The 21,079-nt window shown below is 33.3% G+C and overlaps 4 protein-coding genes across 4 annotated transcripts in view; 1 reads left to right on the plus strand and 3 right to left on the minus strand.

Moving 5' to 3' along the window:
• HELRODRAFT_155472 (hypothetical protein) overlaps window positions 1–4,194 on the plus strand; it is a gene marked incomplete at its 3' end in the record, with an annotated part of 18,382 nt that extends 14,188 nt beyond the window's left edge. The window contains 3 exon segments of the mRNA XM_009033806.1: window positions 3,579–4,049; window positions 4,051–4,134; window positions 4,145–4,194. Coding sequence (XP_009032054.1) covers window positions 3,579–3,867 — 289 coding nt within the window.
• Window positions 4,195–5,797: 1,603 nt separating this feature from the next.
• Window positions 5,798–9,716, minus strand: HELRODRAFT_183103 (hypothetical protein; the record flags this gene model as incomplete). Its single annotated transcript, XM_009033807.1, has 5 exons — window positions 5,798–6,858; window positions 6,911–7,022; window positions 7,352–7,756; window positions 8,297–9,525; window positions 9,686–9,716. 5 exons carry the CDS (start codon window positions 9,714–9,716, stop codon window positions 5,798–5,800), a joined length of 2,838 nt encoding a protein of 945 aa, XP_009032055.1.
• Window positions 9,717–10,747: 1,031 nt separating this feature from the next.
• Window positions 10,748–11,417, minus strand: HELRODRAFT_183104 (hypothetical protein; the record flags this gene model as incomplete). The annotated part of the gene is made up of 3 exons (XM_009033808.1): window positions 10,748–10,805; window positions 10,950–11,164; window positions 11,238–11,417. The coding sequence occupies 3 exons, from the start codon at window positions 11,415–11,417 to the stop codon at window positions 10,748–10,750; spliced, it is 453 nt and encodes a 150-aa protein (XP_009032056.1).
• Window positions 11,418–12,615: 1,198 nt separating this feature from the next.
• Window positions 12,616–15,390, minus strand: HELRODRAFT_183105 (hypothetical protein; the record flags this gene model as incomplete). Its single annotated transcript, XM_009033809.1, has 5 exons — window positions 12,616–13,634; window positions 13,878–13,998; window positions 14,077–14,244; window positions 14,328–14,413; window positions 15,384–15,390. 5 exons carry the CDS (start codon window positions 15,388–15,390, stop codon window positions 12,616–12,618), a joined length of 1,401 nt encoding a protein of 466 aa, XP_009032057.1.
• Between the last annotated feature and the right edge of the window lie 5,689 nt (window positions 15,391–21,079).

Below are 21,079 nucleotides of genomic sequence, written 5' to 3' on the forward strand. Positions count from 1 at the left end.
GGTGGCTGTTGTGATTGGTGCGCTAACTGGCTGTTGGGTGGAATTTCTTGAACAGGTATGGATGCAGTGTTCAGTGCCGCCTGATATAAATATTGCCATTGGGGAGTCGGGGATCGAGGGCGTTGGGGATGCTGCTGACTAATAACGTGCGTTAGAGTTGCGTCATGATTATACGTAGTCGTTGGCAGTAGTGGAGCCTGTTGAGGGGCCATCTGCAGGCCAGCCTGCTGCTGCTGTTGACTTCTTAAAGAATTTGGAAATTGGAGCAGCTGCTGAGGCTGATGAGGTGGCAGGAATGGCTGCTGGTAGTTGATCTGATTCTGCGAAATATAGTTTATCATGTACTGCTCGGAGGAGGCCGGGTTGAAATCTGACAGCTTCATTCCAGGCGCATGTAAGAGCAGATTGTTGTAGGCTGTGGATGAATGAAGGAGGACCCTAACAAAGACCTGGTTGTCCAATATTGAAATCCCTTTGGTAGCTATCTGATAAAAACTCATTGCGGCCTCTTCTGACTCAAACTGGACCAGCCATTGGTTGGTGTCCTGGTACAAGTCCTGTGCGAATGAAGAGAACGGTGGGAGATAGAGCGGGTCGGCCAGGAAGCAGTTGCACCCTCTCCCCGTAGCCTCGTCATTAACAAGATTCTTGATGTCGTCCGCTGTGCACGACGGATGGATGTTTCGGAAGACGAGAACATTTCTAATCATTGCGCTCAACGGAATGCTCCTCATTTTCGACTCTGTGGTATTGAGCTCGACCATGGGTGAATCTGCAAGTATATACATTGGTTTGTATTCACATGTCTAATCATTTGTGTGTGCATGTGTGTGTGTACAAAATAAAATACAAAATGGCTTTAAATAATTTAATAATATTAAAAAGTTAGTCAGTAAGGTCCGACAAAACCATACAAAATGATAGTTTGTAATTATTGTCTAAAAATGAGAATAAACAAAAGATGATGACCCAATTGTATGGTGGCCAGCAGTAGTGCAAGTTATGAAGTTATGATATAAATGTATATGGAAGCAAGTATTAATGAATAGATATAATAAAAGTGAATTAACAAACCTCTCAGCATCAGAGTCACTATCCTTCGTCGCTGGTTTTCACTCATGTCTCTTAGGATGAACTTCATCTTGCCAAAGTTGCTGACGTATCCTATGTCCATGAAGTCGTCGCAATCTTTAGTCTGGAGCATGAACTCGTCTTTCACCAGATTTGGTCTGATTTAGAAAATTGAACAGACATTTAGTTAATCAGTCAGTCAGTACATGTTGGTATGAACCATAAAAATGGAATATATAAACAGAATGAAATGATAAACAACGACAACAGCAGCAAATACTTACGGTGAGAAGTAGTACTCGACTTGTTGCAATGCATTCTCCAACGTATACGAAGTCAACTGGTAGTAATCTATGAAATCCTTCAGGTTGGGACACGTTAACGGAGGAGCCAGAGAGTCATCTAAGGGATCGTCCATTAATAAATAATTATTCCACTTTCACATATTTTTATCATAATTTATAAATTATAATTAATAAAAATAGTAGCAATAATACAAGTATAAAATTAGAAGCAATCTGTAAAAATGACCTGATGATCAAAAATAAAAAAAACTGTAAAAATGACCAGACGATAAAAAATAAAAACAAAACGGTAAAATTTCCCAAATGATCAGAAATTAAAACAAAGCTAACCGTAGAGTTGCTGGTCATCGAAATATTTGTAATACAAATACGTATCGAATAATATCTTGTTGTGCTTGTATTTCAAATATAAATGTTTGCCGTATGCTTGCTGCTCATCAATGTCCGCAGCCGGCGGATTCAGTTGCGTATACATTGTCAACCCTCTGTGTTGAGTTACCAAAATTCTAGGTTTTGCTTTAGAAGAATTTGAAGGAATAGAATTAGATTCGCTCTGCGAATATGAAACGCTGACGGCTACACTCTGTAAGAGATATTTGGAGTGAATAAATTGAATAATATAATTTTATAATACTATTAGCATTATATAATAAATAATGCATTATAACTATGTAATTAAAAAACTAACCGGGTCCATATTTCTTTGGTATTTTATAATTTTACTTCTTCACTGGCAATTATAAATAAGAGCTTGTGAAGGCAGCTTCTTTCCTTCCTTGTAGCTAAATTAAAAATGTTAATCTTTCAGATAAATGTTAATAATCGAGTTTTATTTAATTTGTGTATTTAATTTAAAAACAAGAATAAATCAACAAAGAATAAATAAATGAATTTAATAAGAAGATATCAAACTGACTGCACCGAAAGTTTCCTGATCAGTAGGCACCAGAATTCAGAGATATCTCTTCTTCAGTTCGGGATAATTAAACAAACCTTCTTTATAGAATACAATAATTAAGCCGAATCTCCTTTACAGAAATCGATATATCCTTTATTGGAACTACAAGGCAACTAGCAGACGAAATAGGATAACTAGAGTGTTAAGAAGTGTTTAATGAAATTTTCATCATCAGCTTTGCTTTTATACTATTGCCAAACAAAGACCATTAACTTCACGTGACTTTTTTACAATCAAAGTCGATTCTGATTGGCTGTCCGCATGTTGATCTGGCATAATTATTCAAATCATGACCCAATTAAAATGCGGCAGTGGTTGTAAAATCATCAAAGTCGTTGTAAATTTATGAATGATTGGCCGTCCGCGAGTTAGCCTGGCATGATTATTTAGATCATGGCCCAATTAAAATGCGGCAGTGGTTGTAAAATCATCAAAGTCGTTTTAAAATTTATGAATGATAAATTTATGATCTTCGAAATTGGATTGGCTGAATTGTTTGTTTGATGGATTTACTTGGTTGATTGACTGATTGATTGATTAGAGTGATTGATTGACTGATTGGTTGATCTATTCCCTGATCGATCGATTGATTTGATTGTGAAACTTCAAAGACTGATTAAATGGTTGAAAAGTTCGTTTCGAAATAGGCATAATCTGATACAACTGATTGATGATTGATGTGATTTGAGAAATCTGATTGACTAATTGATTGACTGATTGATGAATCGATTTATCAATTGATTGATGCATATTTTAAAGTTTCACCAAGCTGTAGGCTGAAAGTTCGACCGAACTTCACGAAATCAGGTTGATAGGAATGGTTGATTGATCGACCGATTGGTGTCATTGGTTGATTGATGTGAACTTAAAAATATTAATAATTCACCGATAGATTGATGGTATCTATCTGAAAAATCTGAATGGCTGATTGATAGATTGATGTAATTAGCAGCTGAAAGTTCGATTCGCGAAATACGCATATTCTTAAAAAAATTCACAATTCAATGTTCAGACCAAAGTCGGTTGTACGCGGTATACGATAAATAATTCATTCTCGTCATCATTAATCAGTTATCATTCTCCATTTTGGTCAAAGAAAGGGTTATCGTTATCTTTGGTTTCATGTTGGTTGTTATTTAATATTGACTTTTTTGATTCCAGGTCAAAGATCATGCCCTCTGTCACCAGAGTTCGCTTGATTCTTGTCACCATCAGCACCAGCAACCACAGCAACCACAAGCTTCCCACCACCACCAGCAGCAGCAGCTGAACATCTGCATGACTCACCACCACTACAATTACCAGCACCAATCGTCGACTTCGTCTGCCAGCAACTACGACAACAAACTCAAAGAATCCCTCGGTGCAGTTTCGCTGAAGCTGGATTGGGCCACAGATCTGTTGAAGAAGTCAAACGATGTTGAACACGCTAAGCAGTTAGTGTCACTGATCTCGTGCTGTGCTGAGGCTATCAAATCATTGAAGTCTGCTTACGACCATGTTGTTGCCCCGGCCGACAGGATTGAAGAGTCTGCCTAAAATTAGACCTTCAAGGAGATGAACGAAACTCATCCATTTTCTCCTTTAACGCGGGGCGTTTTTAGGGATGTGCGTTGCGTGGGATGTTGAAATAATTTTTTCACTACTACAACAGAAGCTTATGCTTGCTTCTTTATGTGTTACTATGTTTGTATACACACACACGCACACACACAAACACATCACATATATATACATATTTTGGGTTGAGACCATCTGAAAATAACAGCATTGCATTGCATTGTTCAATTTGTAATTGAGTTTTTTTCAGTTTTTCGTACGACGAATTTCAGCTGATTATCAAATATATATATATATATATATATATATATATATATATATATATATATATATATATATATATATATATATATATGTATGTATGTATTATTCAGTTGTATCTACATTCATTTACTCATTTTTACATATGTTCATTCACCTATATTCAACCATTCGTTCATTCAATCATTCATTCATTCATTCTTTGTTTCAGCCATTCACTTACCTATACATTCAGTCATTTACTTATCAATTCATTCATTCATTCATCCACTAATATTCATTCATTCATAGTATCGATGAAACCTTTTTCATCATTATCATAACTTTTAGCATCATCATCATCGTCGTCGTCATCATCATCATCTTTATTCCATTAAATAGAATAAAAGGATCACCATAAATAAATTTAAATGGCAGTATTAATTAAGCATTTTATTGAACGTGAAGTAAATTAGTCTGTATTTCTCTGTCTCTCTCTCTCTCTCTCTCTCTCTCTCTCTCTCTCTCTCTCTCTCTCCTCTCTATCACTATGTTTGTGTGTTTGTGCATTTAATAAATTAACAAATTAGTTATCCAAATCAACAACAATGATGATTTTATTTCACGAAATGCTGATGATGGTATTGATGATAATGATAAGGGTAGTGATGATGATGATGATGGGGAGGAGGTTGTTTTGTTTCAAATGAAATTTAAAATGTTTAAAATGCTGTTAAGTTCCAAATTTAGCTCAACTTGCAGATTTAACTAATTGTAGCAAAATTACCTGAGCCAATGAAATAATTCTAATTTAATTGAAAAACCAATCAAATAATTCTGATTTAATTGAATAACCAATCAATTAATTATGGCGAAATTAACCGGACCAATACCTGTCTAAATGAACTAATCAGATTATTGTAACATAATTAAATAACCAATCAAATAATTAGTATCAATTTAAATGAGCCATCAAATAATTTCCTAAAAGTCAACCAATCAAATAATTAGTATCAATTTAAATGAGCCAATCAAACAATTTCGTAAAAATTAAACAACCAATCAAATAATTGGATGCGTCCCAGTTAAATCATTATAAACCAATTAGTGGATGGAAACCGGCCAATTATGAGATATATTTCAATTTTTGTTGTATGGTGTTTTGTCGTCTCTATAGTATGTAATGAAAAAATTTAGTATTAAATATTTTACAAGCCATTTTATATCTACAAATTATGTGCGAATGTATGTGTTAGTATCTGTGTGTGTGTGAGAGAGAATATCTGTTTGTGTGTGTGTGTGTGTGAATATCTGTGTGTGTGTGTGTGTCTCACTGTTAATATACTATAATTATAATTCACATTAACTCGCATGACAGACGTGTGAAACACAACACGAAAATATACATTACCCGTGGTATTATCTACATTAACATAATATATGTTACTCATGCTTTTTAAAATTATACTTATATATATATATGTGTGTGTGGTGTGTGTGTTTATATATTTATATATATTTGCGTTTGTTTGTGTTTGTGTGTGTGTGTTTATATATATATATATATATATATATATATATATATATATATATATATATTTGCGTCTTAGTGTGTGTGTTTATTTACACTACTATTTACAATTTCGCAATAGTTTGTCATCGATCAGCCAATCAGATCGTGCCATCTCGCGATCATCTTATTCGGCTGGCCAATCACCTCTCTCCAATGACTGACGTCATCCTCATTAACATAATTTATTTCGCCATCGTTAGAATCACTGGCTGATATACAATAGTTACTGCTAAGGACTGAGTTATCGTTGTCCTCGCGGTGATGACGTAACGATAAAAGTAGGGATGGGCTGTTTTTTATTTTTCCTATACCGGCTCTGGCGTAATACCTCTTGTCGGTCAAACCTTTCTCGTCGATGAGGTAAAATGTTACCGTAAAATTATCGATCCATGAAGATAATGATGAGGAAGAAGAAAATGACGATGATGACATAAATGATGAAGCGCTATCAAATGATTTTCTGACTATTTGTTTTGAAAAATTCTTATCGACGTCGGTGACGTTGTTGTCAAACGATTTTCTGACGTTCTGTTTTGAAAAATTGTTGTTGTTAATAATGTTGATGTTGTTGTGATTGATGATGTTGTTGTGATTGATGATGTTGTTGTTGTTGTTGATGTTGTTGTTTGTTATGTAACATAGCGAAGATCTTCTGAGCGGGTACATGCTGTCGAATATGTAATTTAGAACGTTAGCTGGTTTTGAAATTTGTTGCTGCTGCTGTTGTTGTTGTTGATGTTGTTGTTGTTGAAAACCGAATGAAGTGTCCTTGCTTATGATGTTATTGTAATAGTTGTGAATTGTCTTATTGTTAGTGCTACCATTAACGAAATTGTTGATGTTGTTGTTGTTGTTGCTGTTGTTAATGTTGTTGTTGTTGTTGATGTATTGTCTACGTTGAATTAATACTTTTGTCAGTTCGTCGTCGTCACGTGGGAGTTGAACGCTAAATGATTCGTTGAAAACGACAATGACGTCATCGTCGTCGTTATTATTATTATTATTAATGTTGTTGTTGTTGTTGTTGTGCTTCAATTTTGTTATTTTCCTATAGAATTCATCGTCACCGTGTTTAACGCTCGTTAAGACCATTAGTTTATCTGAAGAAGATGGCATATAATTATTATTATTATTATTCACATGTGCTTTTTCTGTGTGTGTGTGTGTGTAGGTTTGTGTGTGGGTATGTGTGTAAAAAAGAACCTTTATCTAAAGACGAGGAGCATTTATTCAGCATGATGGAACCTTTTAAGACGCCAATTTCTAACATCGAGCTCATCTGGTTGTACTTTAGTGATATGAGCATCCGGCCAGCCTTGTTGACGTCATCAAAATTGTTTACCATTGACGGTGAGGACTAGATGGATAAATGAATGGATGAATAGATGGATAGATGGACGGATGAATGAATGTATGGATGAATGTATGATTGGATGGGTGAATTTAAAATTATGATGCAAATGTTGAAGCATTTTTCTGGAGATGGAAATTCTCAACTAAGGGGTCATAAGGAAAAACAGTTTTTATCCAACTCTGACGCTCCGACTGGCTAGATGGATGAATGGATAGATGGATATAATAATAATAATAATAATATAATAGTAATAATAACATTAATAATAACAATGTTTAACTAATTGCAACCTGGCTACTTTTGAATGGCTCCACCTTTAGAGACAAACACGTCTCAATTACGTCATCGTCATTATTATTATTATTATTATTATTATTATTATTATTATTATTATTATTATTATTATTATTATTGGTAGTAGTAGTAGTACTTCTTATGACGTCATTATCAACCTTCATTCTTTCATTATTTTTCGCCTTCGTCGTATTATAAAACTGGTTCCATCTCTCGCTCATTAGAGTTTTCGTCAAATCATGCTGGACACCCCCCAGGAGTTCATCCTGCGAGAATCTATCGCAATTGTAGATAGATAGATTGAAGACGATACCATCTAAGATGGTAGGGGGTGACAGGTTGTAGAATTCAAATAATTCGTCGTAAGTTGGATTGTTGTTCTTTATCATGCGCGTTTTGGCCTGTGTGTTGGAAATTTTATTAAGTGATTGATTTGTTTGAATTTTCATTTCTTTGTTGGTTCGTTCGTTCGTTCGTTTGTTCATTTAATTCATTAATTCATCGTTATCGTTCGTTCGTTCATTTGTTTGTTCTTCTTTTCATGCATTTATTCATATCACTCATTGGTTTCTTAAGTTCAATTGTTTCATTCGTTTGTTCAATCATCATCAATGCATGTATTTCCTTCATTATTTCCATCTTTCGTTCGTTCATTTATTTATTTATTTATTTTTTCATTCATTCATTCATTCATAGATCTATTCACCTTTTAATTCAGCCATTAAATCTTTACATTCATGTCTAAGATGATTATTTATAATAATATATTAATATATACACATACACACCCTATATATATACATAGTTTTAGAATATATATATATATATATATATATATGTGTGTGTGTGTGTGTGTGTGTGTGTGTCTGTATATTTGTGTGTGTGTGTGTATTCTAGAAATAGACAGTAAGGAAATCCCGAAATTTCTAAAAATAACTAACAGACAGTGTGGATTGGTCAGGTAGCACCAGCTGGAGCTTAATGTATGCATGGGTGGTTGCGTCATTTGCATTGTTGATGTTGTTGTGGAGGTTGTTGATGTTGCTGTTGATGTTGTTACTGTTGATGTTGTTGTTGTTGATGCTGTTGTTGATGCTGTTGTTGTTGATGTTGTTGTTGTTGATGTTGTTGATGTTGTTGTTGATGTTGTTGTTGTTGATGTTGTTGATGTTGTTGTTGTTGTTGAAATCGTCTTCGTGATTAGTACAAATATTATTGTTAATACTGTTATAATTATTCTCATTATTATTGTTGTTGATGATGTTGTCGTTGTTGTTGTTGTTGCTACTATTAAGCCAAAGATTATTAATATTAGAAGCTTTATGTACGTTAAAAGATAGAGTTTCCGTGACAAAATTGTACCTAATACTTAAGTTTACTTTTGATGTCTTGTTATTATTATTATTTATATTATAATTATAATTGATATTATTATTATTATTTTTGTCACACAAACTATTCATTATGCTAGGAATGCGAGATGCATTAATTTCTCCACTCATCCGTTGCCCATTTCTTCCGTCTATCGAATTTTCCACAAGAGCATCATCAACACCGTTATTATTATTATTATTATTATTATTATATTTTTTCTTCCTCTCCCTGTATAGCTTAACCATCATCTTCTCAAATTTCCCATTGGGTCGTGGACATTCCTTGGTCTTATTGTTATTATTATTGTTGTTATTAGTATTATTATTATTATTATTGTCGCTGTTGTTATTCATGCTATTATTGTTGTTACTATTATTCCCAATTCCGCCATAGTTTCCACTTCCGGTTCCGCAATCTTTAATAAGTCTTTGCTGTTGTTGCTCCTGGTTTCGTTCATTTTCCGCTCTGGATGATTTCGTTCCCGAAATATTCGAGGGCCGAAGTTGTATCATAGTGGTGCTGTTGGTGGACCTCCTAATTGGGGCGTGGTCTTCTCGGAGAAAGCCCTCTCTAAAGGCGGCCGACAGTCTAATTTCCGGATTGGATAGAGTTTGGCGTCTTTTCGTTATATACCTGTATATGGCCGCTGCGATTGTTACTAGTAGGATGAATAGTGTGGTCGTCGTTATGACGATTGTTAAGATGGTTGCTGTGGAGATGTTGTTGTTATTGTTGTTGTTGATGCTGTTGTAGGGTTTGATGACATCATAGTTGTTGTTGTTGTTTGCTGATATATCTGTGGGTTTATGTAGTGTTTGTTGGTAGCTTTTTATCTTATAGACTGATTTTTTATCATCATCATCATCATTATCATCGTCATAACCATTATCATCTCCATCATCATCGTCATCATCATCATCATCATCGCAATCATCATCATCATCCTCAAAACGAACCAGTCCGAACTTTAAATGGTTTGAACGCCATTTTTAATTAATTAATTAATTGTTTATAAATTTTATTCTATGATTAATAATTTTAATATTTATATTATTATTATTTATTAGTATTATTAATTATAATAATTATTATTTATTTATTATTTATAATTTTTCAATTCCATTTAGTCTTTTCGTTACGTTTTCAACTAGGCAGAGACTTTATATCACTGACATATAAGCAATATACAATCACATATACAAACATATTATATACAAACATATATATACACGCATAAGTACATTCATTCATACATACATACATACATACATACATACATACATACATACATACATACATACATACATACATACATACATGCATACATACATACATACATACATACATACATACACACACACACACACACACACACACATACACACACACACACACACATACATACATACAGACGGTTCAGTGTCACTCATCATGTTTTGGTTTTAACATACATACATACATACATACATACATACATACATACATACATACATACATACATACATACATACATACATACATACATACATACATACATACATACGAAACGAAACGAAATTATTTATTTGCTTCTCAAAATTGAAAATTAAAAGAAAGCAGGATGACCATAATAGAATTTATATAAAATTCATCTAGTATGGCCACCTAAACAGAAATGTTCCATGTTCACACAAATTTTCAGCAAATAATAAAAATTTTCCCTAAATGATCTATGAGAGGTATGTTAGATGTTAGTTGTTAGTAAATTAACGAACTTAACTATGTTAGCAAAACAGGTGTTAGTTGTTAGTACGATGGTTCATGGTTTATGTATAACAATGTTTGGTATCTATCCAGAAAAACACGGGATAGACATTACATAGTTATCTATATATTTAAGCAATATATAGAACGACATTGTTCTAAAAGTTAAAGAGAAATGTGATGTGATATATGTATGTAATGTATGAAATACATACATGCACACATACATACATACGAAACGAAACGAATATTTTATTTGCTTCCCGAAATAACAATCAAGAAGGCAGGATGACTATGATCGAGCTCGTGATGAGCTCATCTTGCACAGCCACCCTGTCACAAATAAAACAACAAATTGTAAGAATATTTAGGAAAATGTAACATCATATAACTAAATTATTTTGACTAAATCAACAGAACTTAATTCTTAAGTTTAAAATAAAATTTTTCAGTTTCTGCCTAAATTTAACATCAGACATTGAGTCAATTTTAAAGTTGTTCTTTAATGGCAAATTCCAAATTCTTGGTCCTTTGCAATATACGTGGAGGAAGAGAATGTTTGTTTTTGATGAATTTGATCTAATGTAATTTTGTCTCTTGTTGTTGCTACAAGTGTAGTAATGATTGAATATTGATGGTAACTTGTTTGTCAGCTGTTTGTAGACTAAATTAGCCGTGAAGTAGGCATTCACCTGATCAAAATTCAAATTTTTTCGTTGACAAAAATAATGGCAACGTGTGCGATTGCTTTGTTGATGATGTAACTAGCCGTAGTGCCCTCTTCGTTATTAATCGGATGGGATCGGTGATTGTGCGATAGGTACCAGCCCAGACTACGTTGCAGTAAGAGATGTACGGTACGCACATGGCGTTATAGAGCATATTTAACGTTCTTCTTGGAACGTAAAATCGAACTTTGTTGATAACGCCAAGTGCTTTCGCCATTTTTCCTGATACGCAATTTACGTGGTGTCGAAAACTTAATTTTTGGTCAAGGTGGACACCTAGAAATTTAACTGATTTGCTTTCGCTTATTTCTAGTCCATTAATTGTAATCTTATACGGTTCTTTGTAGTTTAGATATTGAACCGGCCCAAAAATAATCATTTGAGATTTTTTGTTGTTCAACGTTAATTTTTTGTTTTGAAACCATTTGACCACTACTTTAATGGCAATATTGGTTTTATTTAAAAGTTCATGAATATTTTCACCTTTACTAAAAATATTAGTGTCATCGGCATAACAAACAAAATCAAAAAACTTCGATGCCTTGGGAAGATCGTTTATAAAGATCACAAACAGTAGTGGACCCAATATGCTTCCCTGAGGAACTCCAAAGTTATTTGTTAGTATCGTCGAATTTTTGTTCTGCCATCTAACAAACTGTTTCCTATCGGTCAAGTAGTTACTAAGCCATCTTAGGGGTGTTCCACGGATTCCATAATAATTTAACTTTTCCATCAAAATGCTGTGGTCGATGCAGTCAAAGGCTATTGACAGATCGATGCAAGTTCCAACGACAAAGTTTTTATTTTCTGCAGCTACTCCAATTTTACGGATCAACTTCACGATTGCCAACCCTGTTGAGTGTTTATCACGGAAGCCAAATTGAGAGTCTAAAATTATGTTATACTTTTGAAGAAAATTGACAATTCTTTTGTACATCAATTTTTCCATAATTTTTGAAAAGGCCGGTAGTAACGCTACAGGTCGATAGTTGGTTATATCGGTATTGGCTGTCTGCTTTGTGCTATTGGAATTATTTTTGCCACTTTGAAACATTGAGGAAATATGCCTGTCGCAAATTAAAAATTTACCAGATAACTCAAAATTTAAGCTGTTGAGTTGATTGTGGAAATAACAATTTTTGAAGGAATGTCATCAACACCACTTGAATATTTGGGTCGTAAACTTTTTGCCGTCTCGACAACTTCTTCAAATGAGGTATCAAGACAAAAAAAGGAATTTGAAAGTTTATGGTGCATTGTTTGCTTCCATTCAGAATTTTTCGTAAAATCTTTCATCAAATTTGGAGCTAGGCTTATGAAGTGTTTGTTAAGTGCATCTTCAGGATTGTCTAAAACCTGTTCATCTGAGGTTAGTAACTTTTCATTTTTATCATCTTTACTTTTATTTATTATTTTTAAAATATTCGACCACGTTTTTTGCTGTTATTTTTTGTTCGTTGAAACAAGTCACTGAAGTATTGTTTTTTTAGCTTATTGTTGAGATTTGAGCAACGTTTGGCAATTGATTTAAATTTCGTGTATCTTATCACGGTTGGATTTTCGAGAAATTTTTTATATAAAGAATTTTTATTTTTGAGTAAAATACTAAATTCTTTTGTAATCCATGGTTTGTTACAGAGAAAATTTCTAGATTTTTTGACATTTCCCATTAAGCAACAGTCATCGAAAAGTTTTTTAAATAGGTCAATGAAAAGTTTGAAAGCATCATTTACATCATTGCATAACAAAACATCTGACCAATCGTTGATACATAAAGCTTCATTAAGTTTGTTTATTCTACTTTTTGAAAAGGAGTAGATTTGTTGATTCTTTACGTATTTGGACTTATTTTTGTTAATGGAAAAACTGATAGTGACAGTGATGGGCAGATGGTCCGATATATCATGAACGTGCACACCACATAACGCTACCTGTTGCGGAAAGTTTGTGAAAAAGCAGTCGATGATTGATTGCCTTTCAACACTGATTCTTGTTGGAAGCGTTATTAACTGATCAAAACTGTAGCAGGTAAAAAGTTGACATAAATACATTTTGTTAACATCATCGTTCGTGTCACTCATATCAATGTTGAGATCACCTGTGATAACAACATGCTTGTTTTCAACGTCTATTTGTTGCAATATAATTTCTAATTGCTGCAGGTAATAGATCGCGTTGCAACTGGGTGGTCTGTATAATACAACAATGACGAAATTTTTGGTTGAAGGGTCAGTCTTTAATTCAATTGCGAAAGTTTCAAAATCTAGACCTCCCAACTTGTTTAAATCATTTCTTGTCTTGAAGGTCAAGTTATTGCTTACGTAGAATCCTACTCCTCCACCGTGTTTGCTCAATCGATTTTTTCCGATGAATTTGAAACCGTTCATACAAATCAAATCTTCTGTACTATCATTAAGCCATGTTTCAGTGATGGCTACGACGTCAAATGTGCACACAAAATTGTTTAAATAATCAAACAACTCATCTGCCTTGTGTATTAAACTTCTGATGTTGATATGCATGAGATTAAAAAATGATTGGAATTATTGTAATGTATTTGTTTAAATTGGTTATTAAATTGGTTTATATTTTCAAATTTTTGGCACCTGTTGTTAAGTGTTTTGCGGTGGTTTTCTTTGTTTGCTGCATTTGTGCTAATCATGTTTCACATTATTACTTTCTTCGGGTTTTTTCTGGTTGAAGCGCCACTCACGAACGATGATGTGCTTCAAAATGATGTCAGGATCTTTCATCTTGCTGGCGTCACAACTTTCGACACACACTCTGAACATTGTGGACTGCTCATCATCATTGTTGTTTTTGTTACCCTCAATCGAATTATTTGTCTTTTTAACAACAGGAAAACACGAAATTACCTTGATTCCATTGGTTGGCAAGTATTCAACAACATCATCACGGTGGCATCGCTGAATGTTGCTCATCATGAAAAATGACTTTTTTATCAGCTGTTTCTCCGCTTTCAATTTGCAATCATTGCTGACTTTGTTTCCAACAATTTTATTTGAAACTTTTTTTTGCAACCTCTGAATATTTCATGACGTTGTTGTTTTGACGATTGGCGTTGTTGCTATCGGTTTCACTGCGATTGGTGCTGCTGTTGTCTGACCGTGGACGCTTGTTTTTGCACAGTACGAGACTGAACGGTAAGTTCTCCACTGGTGTTGTTACTCTGTTTGACCAGAGATTTTTGTCCTGTAGAATGTTATCTTGCTGCGCGTTATTTGTCGTTTGAATTTCGTTATTGACATTTGACGACTTTCGCCAACAAGAGAGTTAAGTTTATTTTTTACATTATCCAACTCGGTAGTGTAAGACAAAAACATTTTGTTAATTTCAGCTTGTTGACTGAACAACATTTCTTTTATTTGTTTGTTAACAAAGTCGAAATTTATTTTCAGCCAGTTTTCCGTGTTTGGTACTTTGTTTATATCAGAACTGCAAAATAATGTTATTCTATCCAACAAATTCTTATTTTTAATATACCTGAATAAAGTCAAGCATACATACATACATACATACATACATACATACATACATACATACATACATACATACATACATACATACATACATACATACATACATACATACATACATACATACATACATACATACATACATACATACATACATACAAACATACATACATACATACATACATACATACATACATACATACATACATACTTACATACATACATACATTCACTCGAGGATCGATTATTGCAACAGTTTATTCTACGGTTTACCCAAAAAGTATGTTGCACAGTTACAATTAATTCAAAATCGGGCTGCCAAGTTGTTAACTGGTGGTTCATATTTTGATCATGTTACTCCTATTCTCTTCAATCTTCATTGGTTGCCCGTTCAACAAAGAATTGTCTTCAATTGTCTTACTGGTGTATAAAAGCATTAATGGATTAGCGCCGAAATATTTAATGGATCGAATTGTTCCAAGAAATGCACCGTTACAGTGTCAGAAGTTACGGTCAAACGATTTAGATTTGTTAACAATTCGACAAACTCAGCTTGCTGTTGGTTGCAGAGATTTCGCTGTTATGGGACCGAAGATTTGGAACAGTTTGCCGGTTGACTTGCGAAATCGTGGGTTGCCAATTACTGAATTTTGAAGAAAGCTAAAGAACCTTCTTTTCAGACAAACTTTTCATGATATGATTTTATTGAAGTGAAACATTTAATCAAATTTTGCATTAGCCCATTCAATCAACTTTTACATTATTAGCGCCTTTGAGAACAATAAAGGGCGCTTTATATATAAATAATCTAATAATAATAATACATACATACAAACTGGGCAAAGTATGAACAACTGATTCAAGATTTAAACAAGAAAGGATACAAAACCAGGTTCTAAGCTGTTGAGGCTGGTGCAAGAGGAACAGTGGGAGCGTCGATGTAGCGACTTTTCAGAGTTGGGTCTGTCAGCAGGCAGGAATCGTACAGCATGCCTGAAGAAAGTTATTAGTAGCGCAGAGCAAGCTTCGTATTGGTTGTGGCTGAATAGAAATGAAAAGGAGTGTAGGCTAAATTAGCAAGCCTTCGTATGGAAATTAAAAGCTGAATTTTGGTATAAATAGCAGATCAACACCGCTGAAAAACCAACAGTCATCGAGAAGTGTCCGAGTGATCAAAGAACGCGGCCCGGTTCCCCGAGAATGTGAGGAGGTAGTTTAGGGCCGAAACATTTGTCTTCAGGGATTCCTCCTCTGAAGACTTCTCGATGATTTGGCTCAACGGACTTCTCACATGCATTCATGCATGCATGCATACGTACACACATACGTACATACATGCATGCATACGTACATATATACACACAAGCAACAAGTGGTGGATCTAGATGAACAGTGAACACACTATAGTTCGATTCTTTTTAATGTGAATATAGTGAGTTAAGTTAGAAATTTTGTACTGGGTTTATTCAGTGGCGGATCTAAAGGGCATTATTGTTATTAGAATTCAGTAAAACTCAATTTTTAGTTAAAAATCAGCAAAAATTGTCTCGATGAACTAAAAAGTATGACTAGACTAATTTTAGTCCCTGTACTTATAAATATACATTCGGCAGCATGCATGTGTGCAGCTGAGGCAACTCAACATTTGTCTTTCGCTACATTATATATGAGTATATGTATGTATAGAATTATCTCAGAGCTTGAGTTTGTACGAGTGTGTGCGTGCGTGTACATGTGCTTGTCCACCCATTCTGATATTTAGATGTTGATCCACAAGATATAAATAGTCTTGTAACTATTATAATTTTCCTCCTTACTTACATGCATCTTCATCGTTATTGCATCATCTTCGTCGTTGTATTCATATTTCTTTATTTCTCTCTCTCTCAATCTCTCTCCCTGTCTGTCTCTTTCTTTCTCTCTCTCTCTCTCTCTCTCTCTCTCTCTCTCTCTATCTTTCTATCTCTCATGATCCAAATTTTACAATTTTATACAATTTATTATTTATTGATTATTTGTTGTGGTCATTCTCATCATCATCATCATCTTCATTCACATTTATCATCATCGTCGTCTGTTTCTCCAATATTGGGTACCCCCAATTTTTCATCATCACAATCATCATCGTCATTATTCACTATCGCAGTCAGTCGTCGTCGTCACGTCAGCTGCAACGATAGCGACACTAAAATAAGCTGTCTTCTAGAAATAGAAATTTAATTTTGGCATCGAAAACTCCTACGCACTTTCTTCATACATACATACATACATACATACATACATACATACATACATACATACATACATGCATACATACATGCATACATACATACATACATACATACATGCATACATACATGCATACATACATGCATACATACATACATACATACATACATACATACATGCATACATACATACATACATACATACATGCATACATACATGCATACATACATACATACATACATACATGCATACATACATGCATACATACATACATACATACATACATACATACATACATACATACATACATACATACATACATACATACATACATACATACATACATACATAGATACATACATTTACGGTTATCTACATGTTGAACATCAAAAAATAACACCAAGCAAATAGTTATATAATAGTTATATAATTCAAATATATGAATAAGTTGTGTGATACGCCAAATTCTGTACACAACGATCAGCTTATAATTTATGCATATTTGCATTACCCAAGTTAAAGCACAAAGAAAATTGTCCAGCTCACCGCACAATTAGTGATGTTGTAATTATTTGTCATGTATACCTAGCCTAACCTTTAACATACCATGTTCTTAAATTATGTGCTTATGTATCTCTCTCTCTCTCTAAATATATATATATATATATCTTTATATATATATATAGATATAGATATATATATCGGTCATTCTTCGTCAACTTGAACGATTTAAAAAAAAGTCCACGCCCGACCATCTCTGATTTTTTAAAAATTTGAACAGTAAGTACCTCAATGTATTTCATCAACAAAATAAATTTTTTATAAAAAAATTTCAATTATTTTTCAAGTTATGAAGATTTTTGTGACAGCATCCTCAAATTTTTGAGCGATTTTTTCAAAACTTGTACCTATGTAGAACGCTATATCTCTTGAACTAGCCAACATATCTTGATGAAATTTTTTGTGCATATCAGTGAAACAATGTAATAACAAAAAAATAAATGTTATTGTCTCGAATCAAAAGAAATTTTGAACAAAAAATCTAGAACAAAATGAATTTTTTGAAAATTTCACCGATTTCAAAACAGCGTAGCTCAAAATCTATCGCAAAATAAATAAATATTTTTTGTTATTTTAGAAGTACCTTATAGTCATAAATAAATCACAAAATTTCGTTAAAATCTGTATTGAACTTTTTGAGCTATCGAGCTCAAAATGTCAAAAAAATGAAAAACTTCTTTTGTTTGGCGCCATATTTAACTATGAAGAACCAAACGTTTTTTAATTTTTAAAATTTGTTTATATAGTGCTTTAATAGCTTAACAACATATTAAAAAATAAAATTGGCGTTTGCTTTCTTTGAAAAATAAAACAACTTCAAAAACAGGCAAAACAAATTTTTTTCAAGTGTCAATTTTTTTAATTTTTTTCAATTTAAAATTATTATACAACGTGCTAATGTGTTTAAAAACAGTTTCAGGAAGAGTTGTGAATTTTTCCAACATAAGAAATGTTATCATCAGGTATAAGAATCAAAATATGTTTAAATGGTACATAGCAAATATCTACATTTTTAGGCCAATATATATATATATATATATATATATATATATATATATATATATATATATATATTATGTAGCTTTATGATCCGTCATGTGCAATTATCAAAATATAGTATATACACGTGCACAAGTTCTTTTACACAAAGATCAGCTTATAATTTATGCATAACCCATGTTATAGCATAAAGAAAATTGTCCAGATTACCTCACAATTAGTGATGTTGAATTCAATAAAATTTTTTTTTCTATTTCTAACATTTTTAAAATAGATAGACGCTTAAATCCGGCCCTAAATCCGGCCGGGGCCGGATTCGACCGGATTTGAAAAAAAAGCCGGATTTTGGCCGGGGCCGGAGCCGGGACCGAACTTCGGTGCATCCCTAATACATACATACATACATACATACTTATATACATGCATACATACATACATACATACATACACACACACATACATACATACATACATACACCACACACGCACATACATACATACATACATACGTACATACATACATACATACATACATACATACATACATACATACATACATACATACATACATACATACATACATACATACATAAACACACACAAATACATACACACGCACAGATATACATTATGCATTTGCGTGTATGCTTTGCGTATGCGCATGTTGTGCAAGCAATATAGCTGTTGTTGATAGATTGAATGGATACCGCCATCGGTTGAGTATCTTCGTGTACATACATGTACGTGTTTTTTATGCGTGCGTATGTATGTGTGTATGTTTTTTACTTATATATGTATGCATGGATGTATGTATGTTAAAACCAAAACATGATGAGTGACACTGAACCGTCAAACATCAATGTATGTATGTATGTATGTATGTATGGATGTATGTATGTATGTATGTACGTATTTATGTATTCCAACAACTCGAAAAATTGCAGAATCTAAAGGTACAGCTGAAAAAGTGAACAAAAATAGGAACGCATTCACAAAAAAAGACAACGTTGGTAATAATAATTTGTCAAGTAATAAAAATCTGTGGTCGGGCATTCCATGAAGTACAGGTGAGGATAATACATATCCATTTATATTGGTAGCCAAAAAACAGAGGAAACAAACACAATATAATCACGACTGTCAGTCAGATAGCGACTTTAATAATAAGTTTTAAAATAATAATAAGTAATAAAATAATTTAGTTAATACAAAACCAATTAACAAAATCATTGGCACAAAAGTTGTCGAAAATTGCAAACTTCAGGCTAAAAAAGTGCTTATTAAAAAGTCATTCATATTTATGAGCAATTTTTAAAAATGCCACAAAGACGACGTTGTTGGATATCTGAAAACCAACGGTATTAAAGTGATATCATGCTTCCCTGTCTTGAAACGTTCACTGGATGATGATGGTGCAGATAACAAAGTAGATGAACATTCCACAAAGTTAAGAATTTGCGTTAAAAAAAGTAACGTTGATAAAATAAAAGACCCCGAGATAATGCCTAACCCCATTATCTTACGGGACTGGAAGTTTGGAAAAAAAGAATATGTCACAAGTGGCTAACTTAATTAATTTAAATAGATGTTCACTATTGCAGCACAAGTTCATTGAACAGTCGTTTTAGTGAAGGAAATCAAAGAAATGAGTTTCCACTATTACATCTAACTTCCAGAAGCTTATTTAATAAAACGTGTGACCTAGAAATGCACCTGAGCCTCTTGCCATTTTCTTTCACGGCTATTGTGGTGTCAGAGACGTATCTGAATGATCAGACGGCTCCATTACTACGACTACCTAATCATAATTTTGAATGCCTCAACCGCAGTGAAAGATTGGGTAGAGAAGTGGGGATATTTGTTAACAAAAATATTGTGTATGAAATTTGTAAAGGAGAAAACGATCAAACAGAAAATCTAGAAGTCTTAACTGTTAAATTATTGTTTAAAGGGAGACAAACTGTTAGAATCATAGCAGTGTACAGACCTCCAAACACGTAGATCTGTATCAAGTTTTGAATTATTGTTAAAGGACAGTAAGACCTAATTGCTCGTTCTAGCAATAAACTAATATTTCGAAATTTATTCTCAAGTTGTAGTTTTTATCCATCTAATTAATTTGCCTACAAGAACGTCCATTACTTCTAAATCATCGCTAAATAACATTCTCACCAATGTCTATGAAAGCCATCACAGTGGTGTAGTAACATTAGATACATCAGACCATTTCCCAATATTTTGTCTGTCCCAAAATTCGGTCTTTAATATTAAACAGTCATCAACACTTCAGAGAAGCTTCTCAAAAGTTGTTGTATGTAATATCAAAAAAGGCCTACTCAACCCTTCAGAGAAACTTCTCAAAAGTTGTTGTACGTAATATCAAAAAAGGCCTACGCGAAGTATTATAAATTGAGACTGTGTCCTCAACTGTGATGATGTGAATCAGTGTTGTGTCAATTTTTATCTCGCAATTGATAACATTTTTGATGATCATGCGTCTATAAAGATATCCATATCTTTTTTAAAAATTCTCTGTATTCAGAAAACAACATAAAAAACAGAGTTACAGGACACCGACATACCTTTTATATTT

Source organism: Helobdella robusta (genome assembly GCF_000326865.2).
Source record: "Helobdella robusta unplaced genomic scaffold HELROscaffold_99, whole genome shotgun sequence".
In the NCBI taxonomy this organism is placed as follows: domain Eukaryota; kingdom Metazoa; phylum Annelida; class Clitellata; order Rhynchobdellida; family Glossiphoniidae; genus Helobdella; species Helobdella robusta.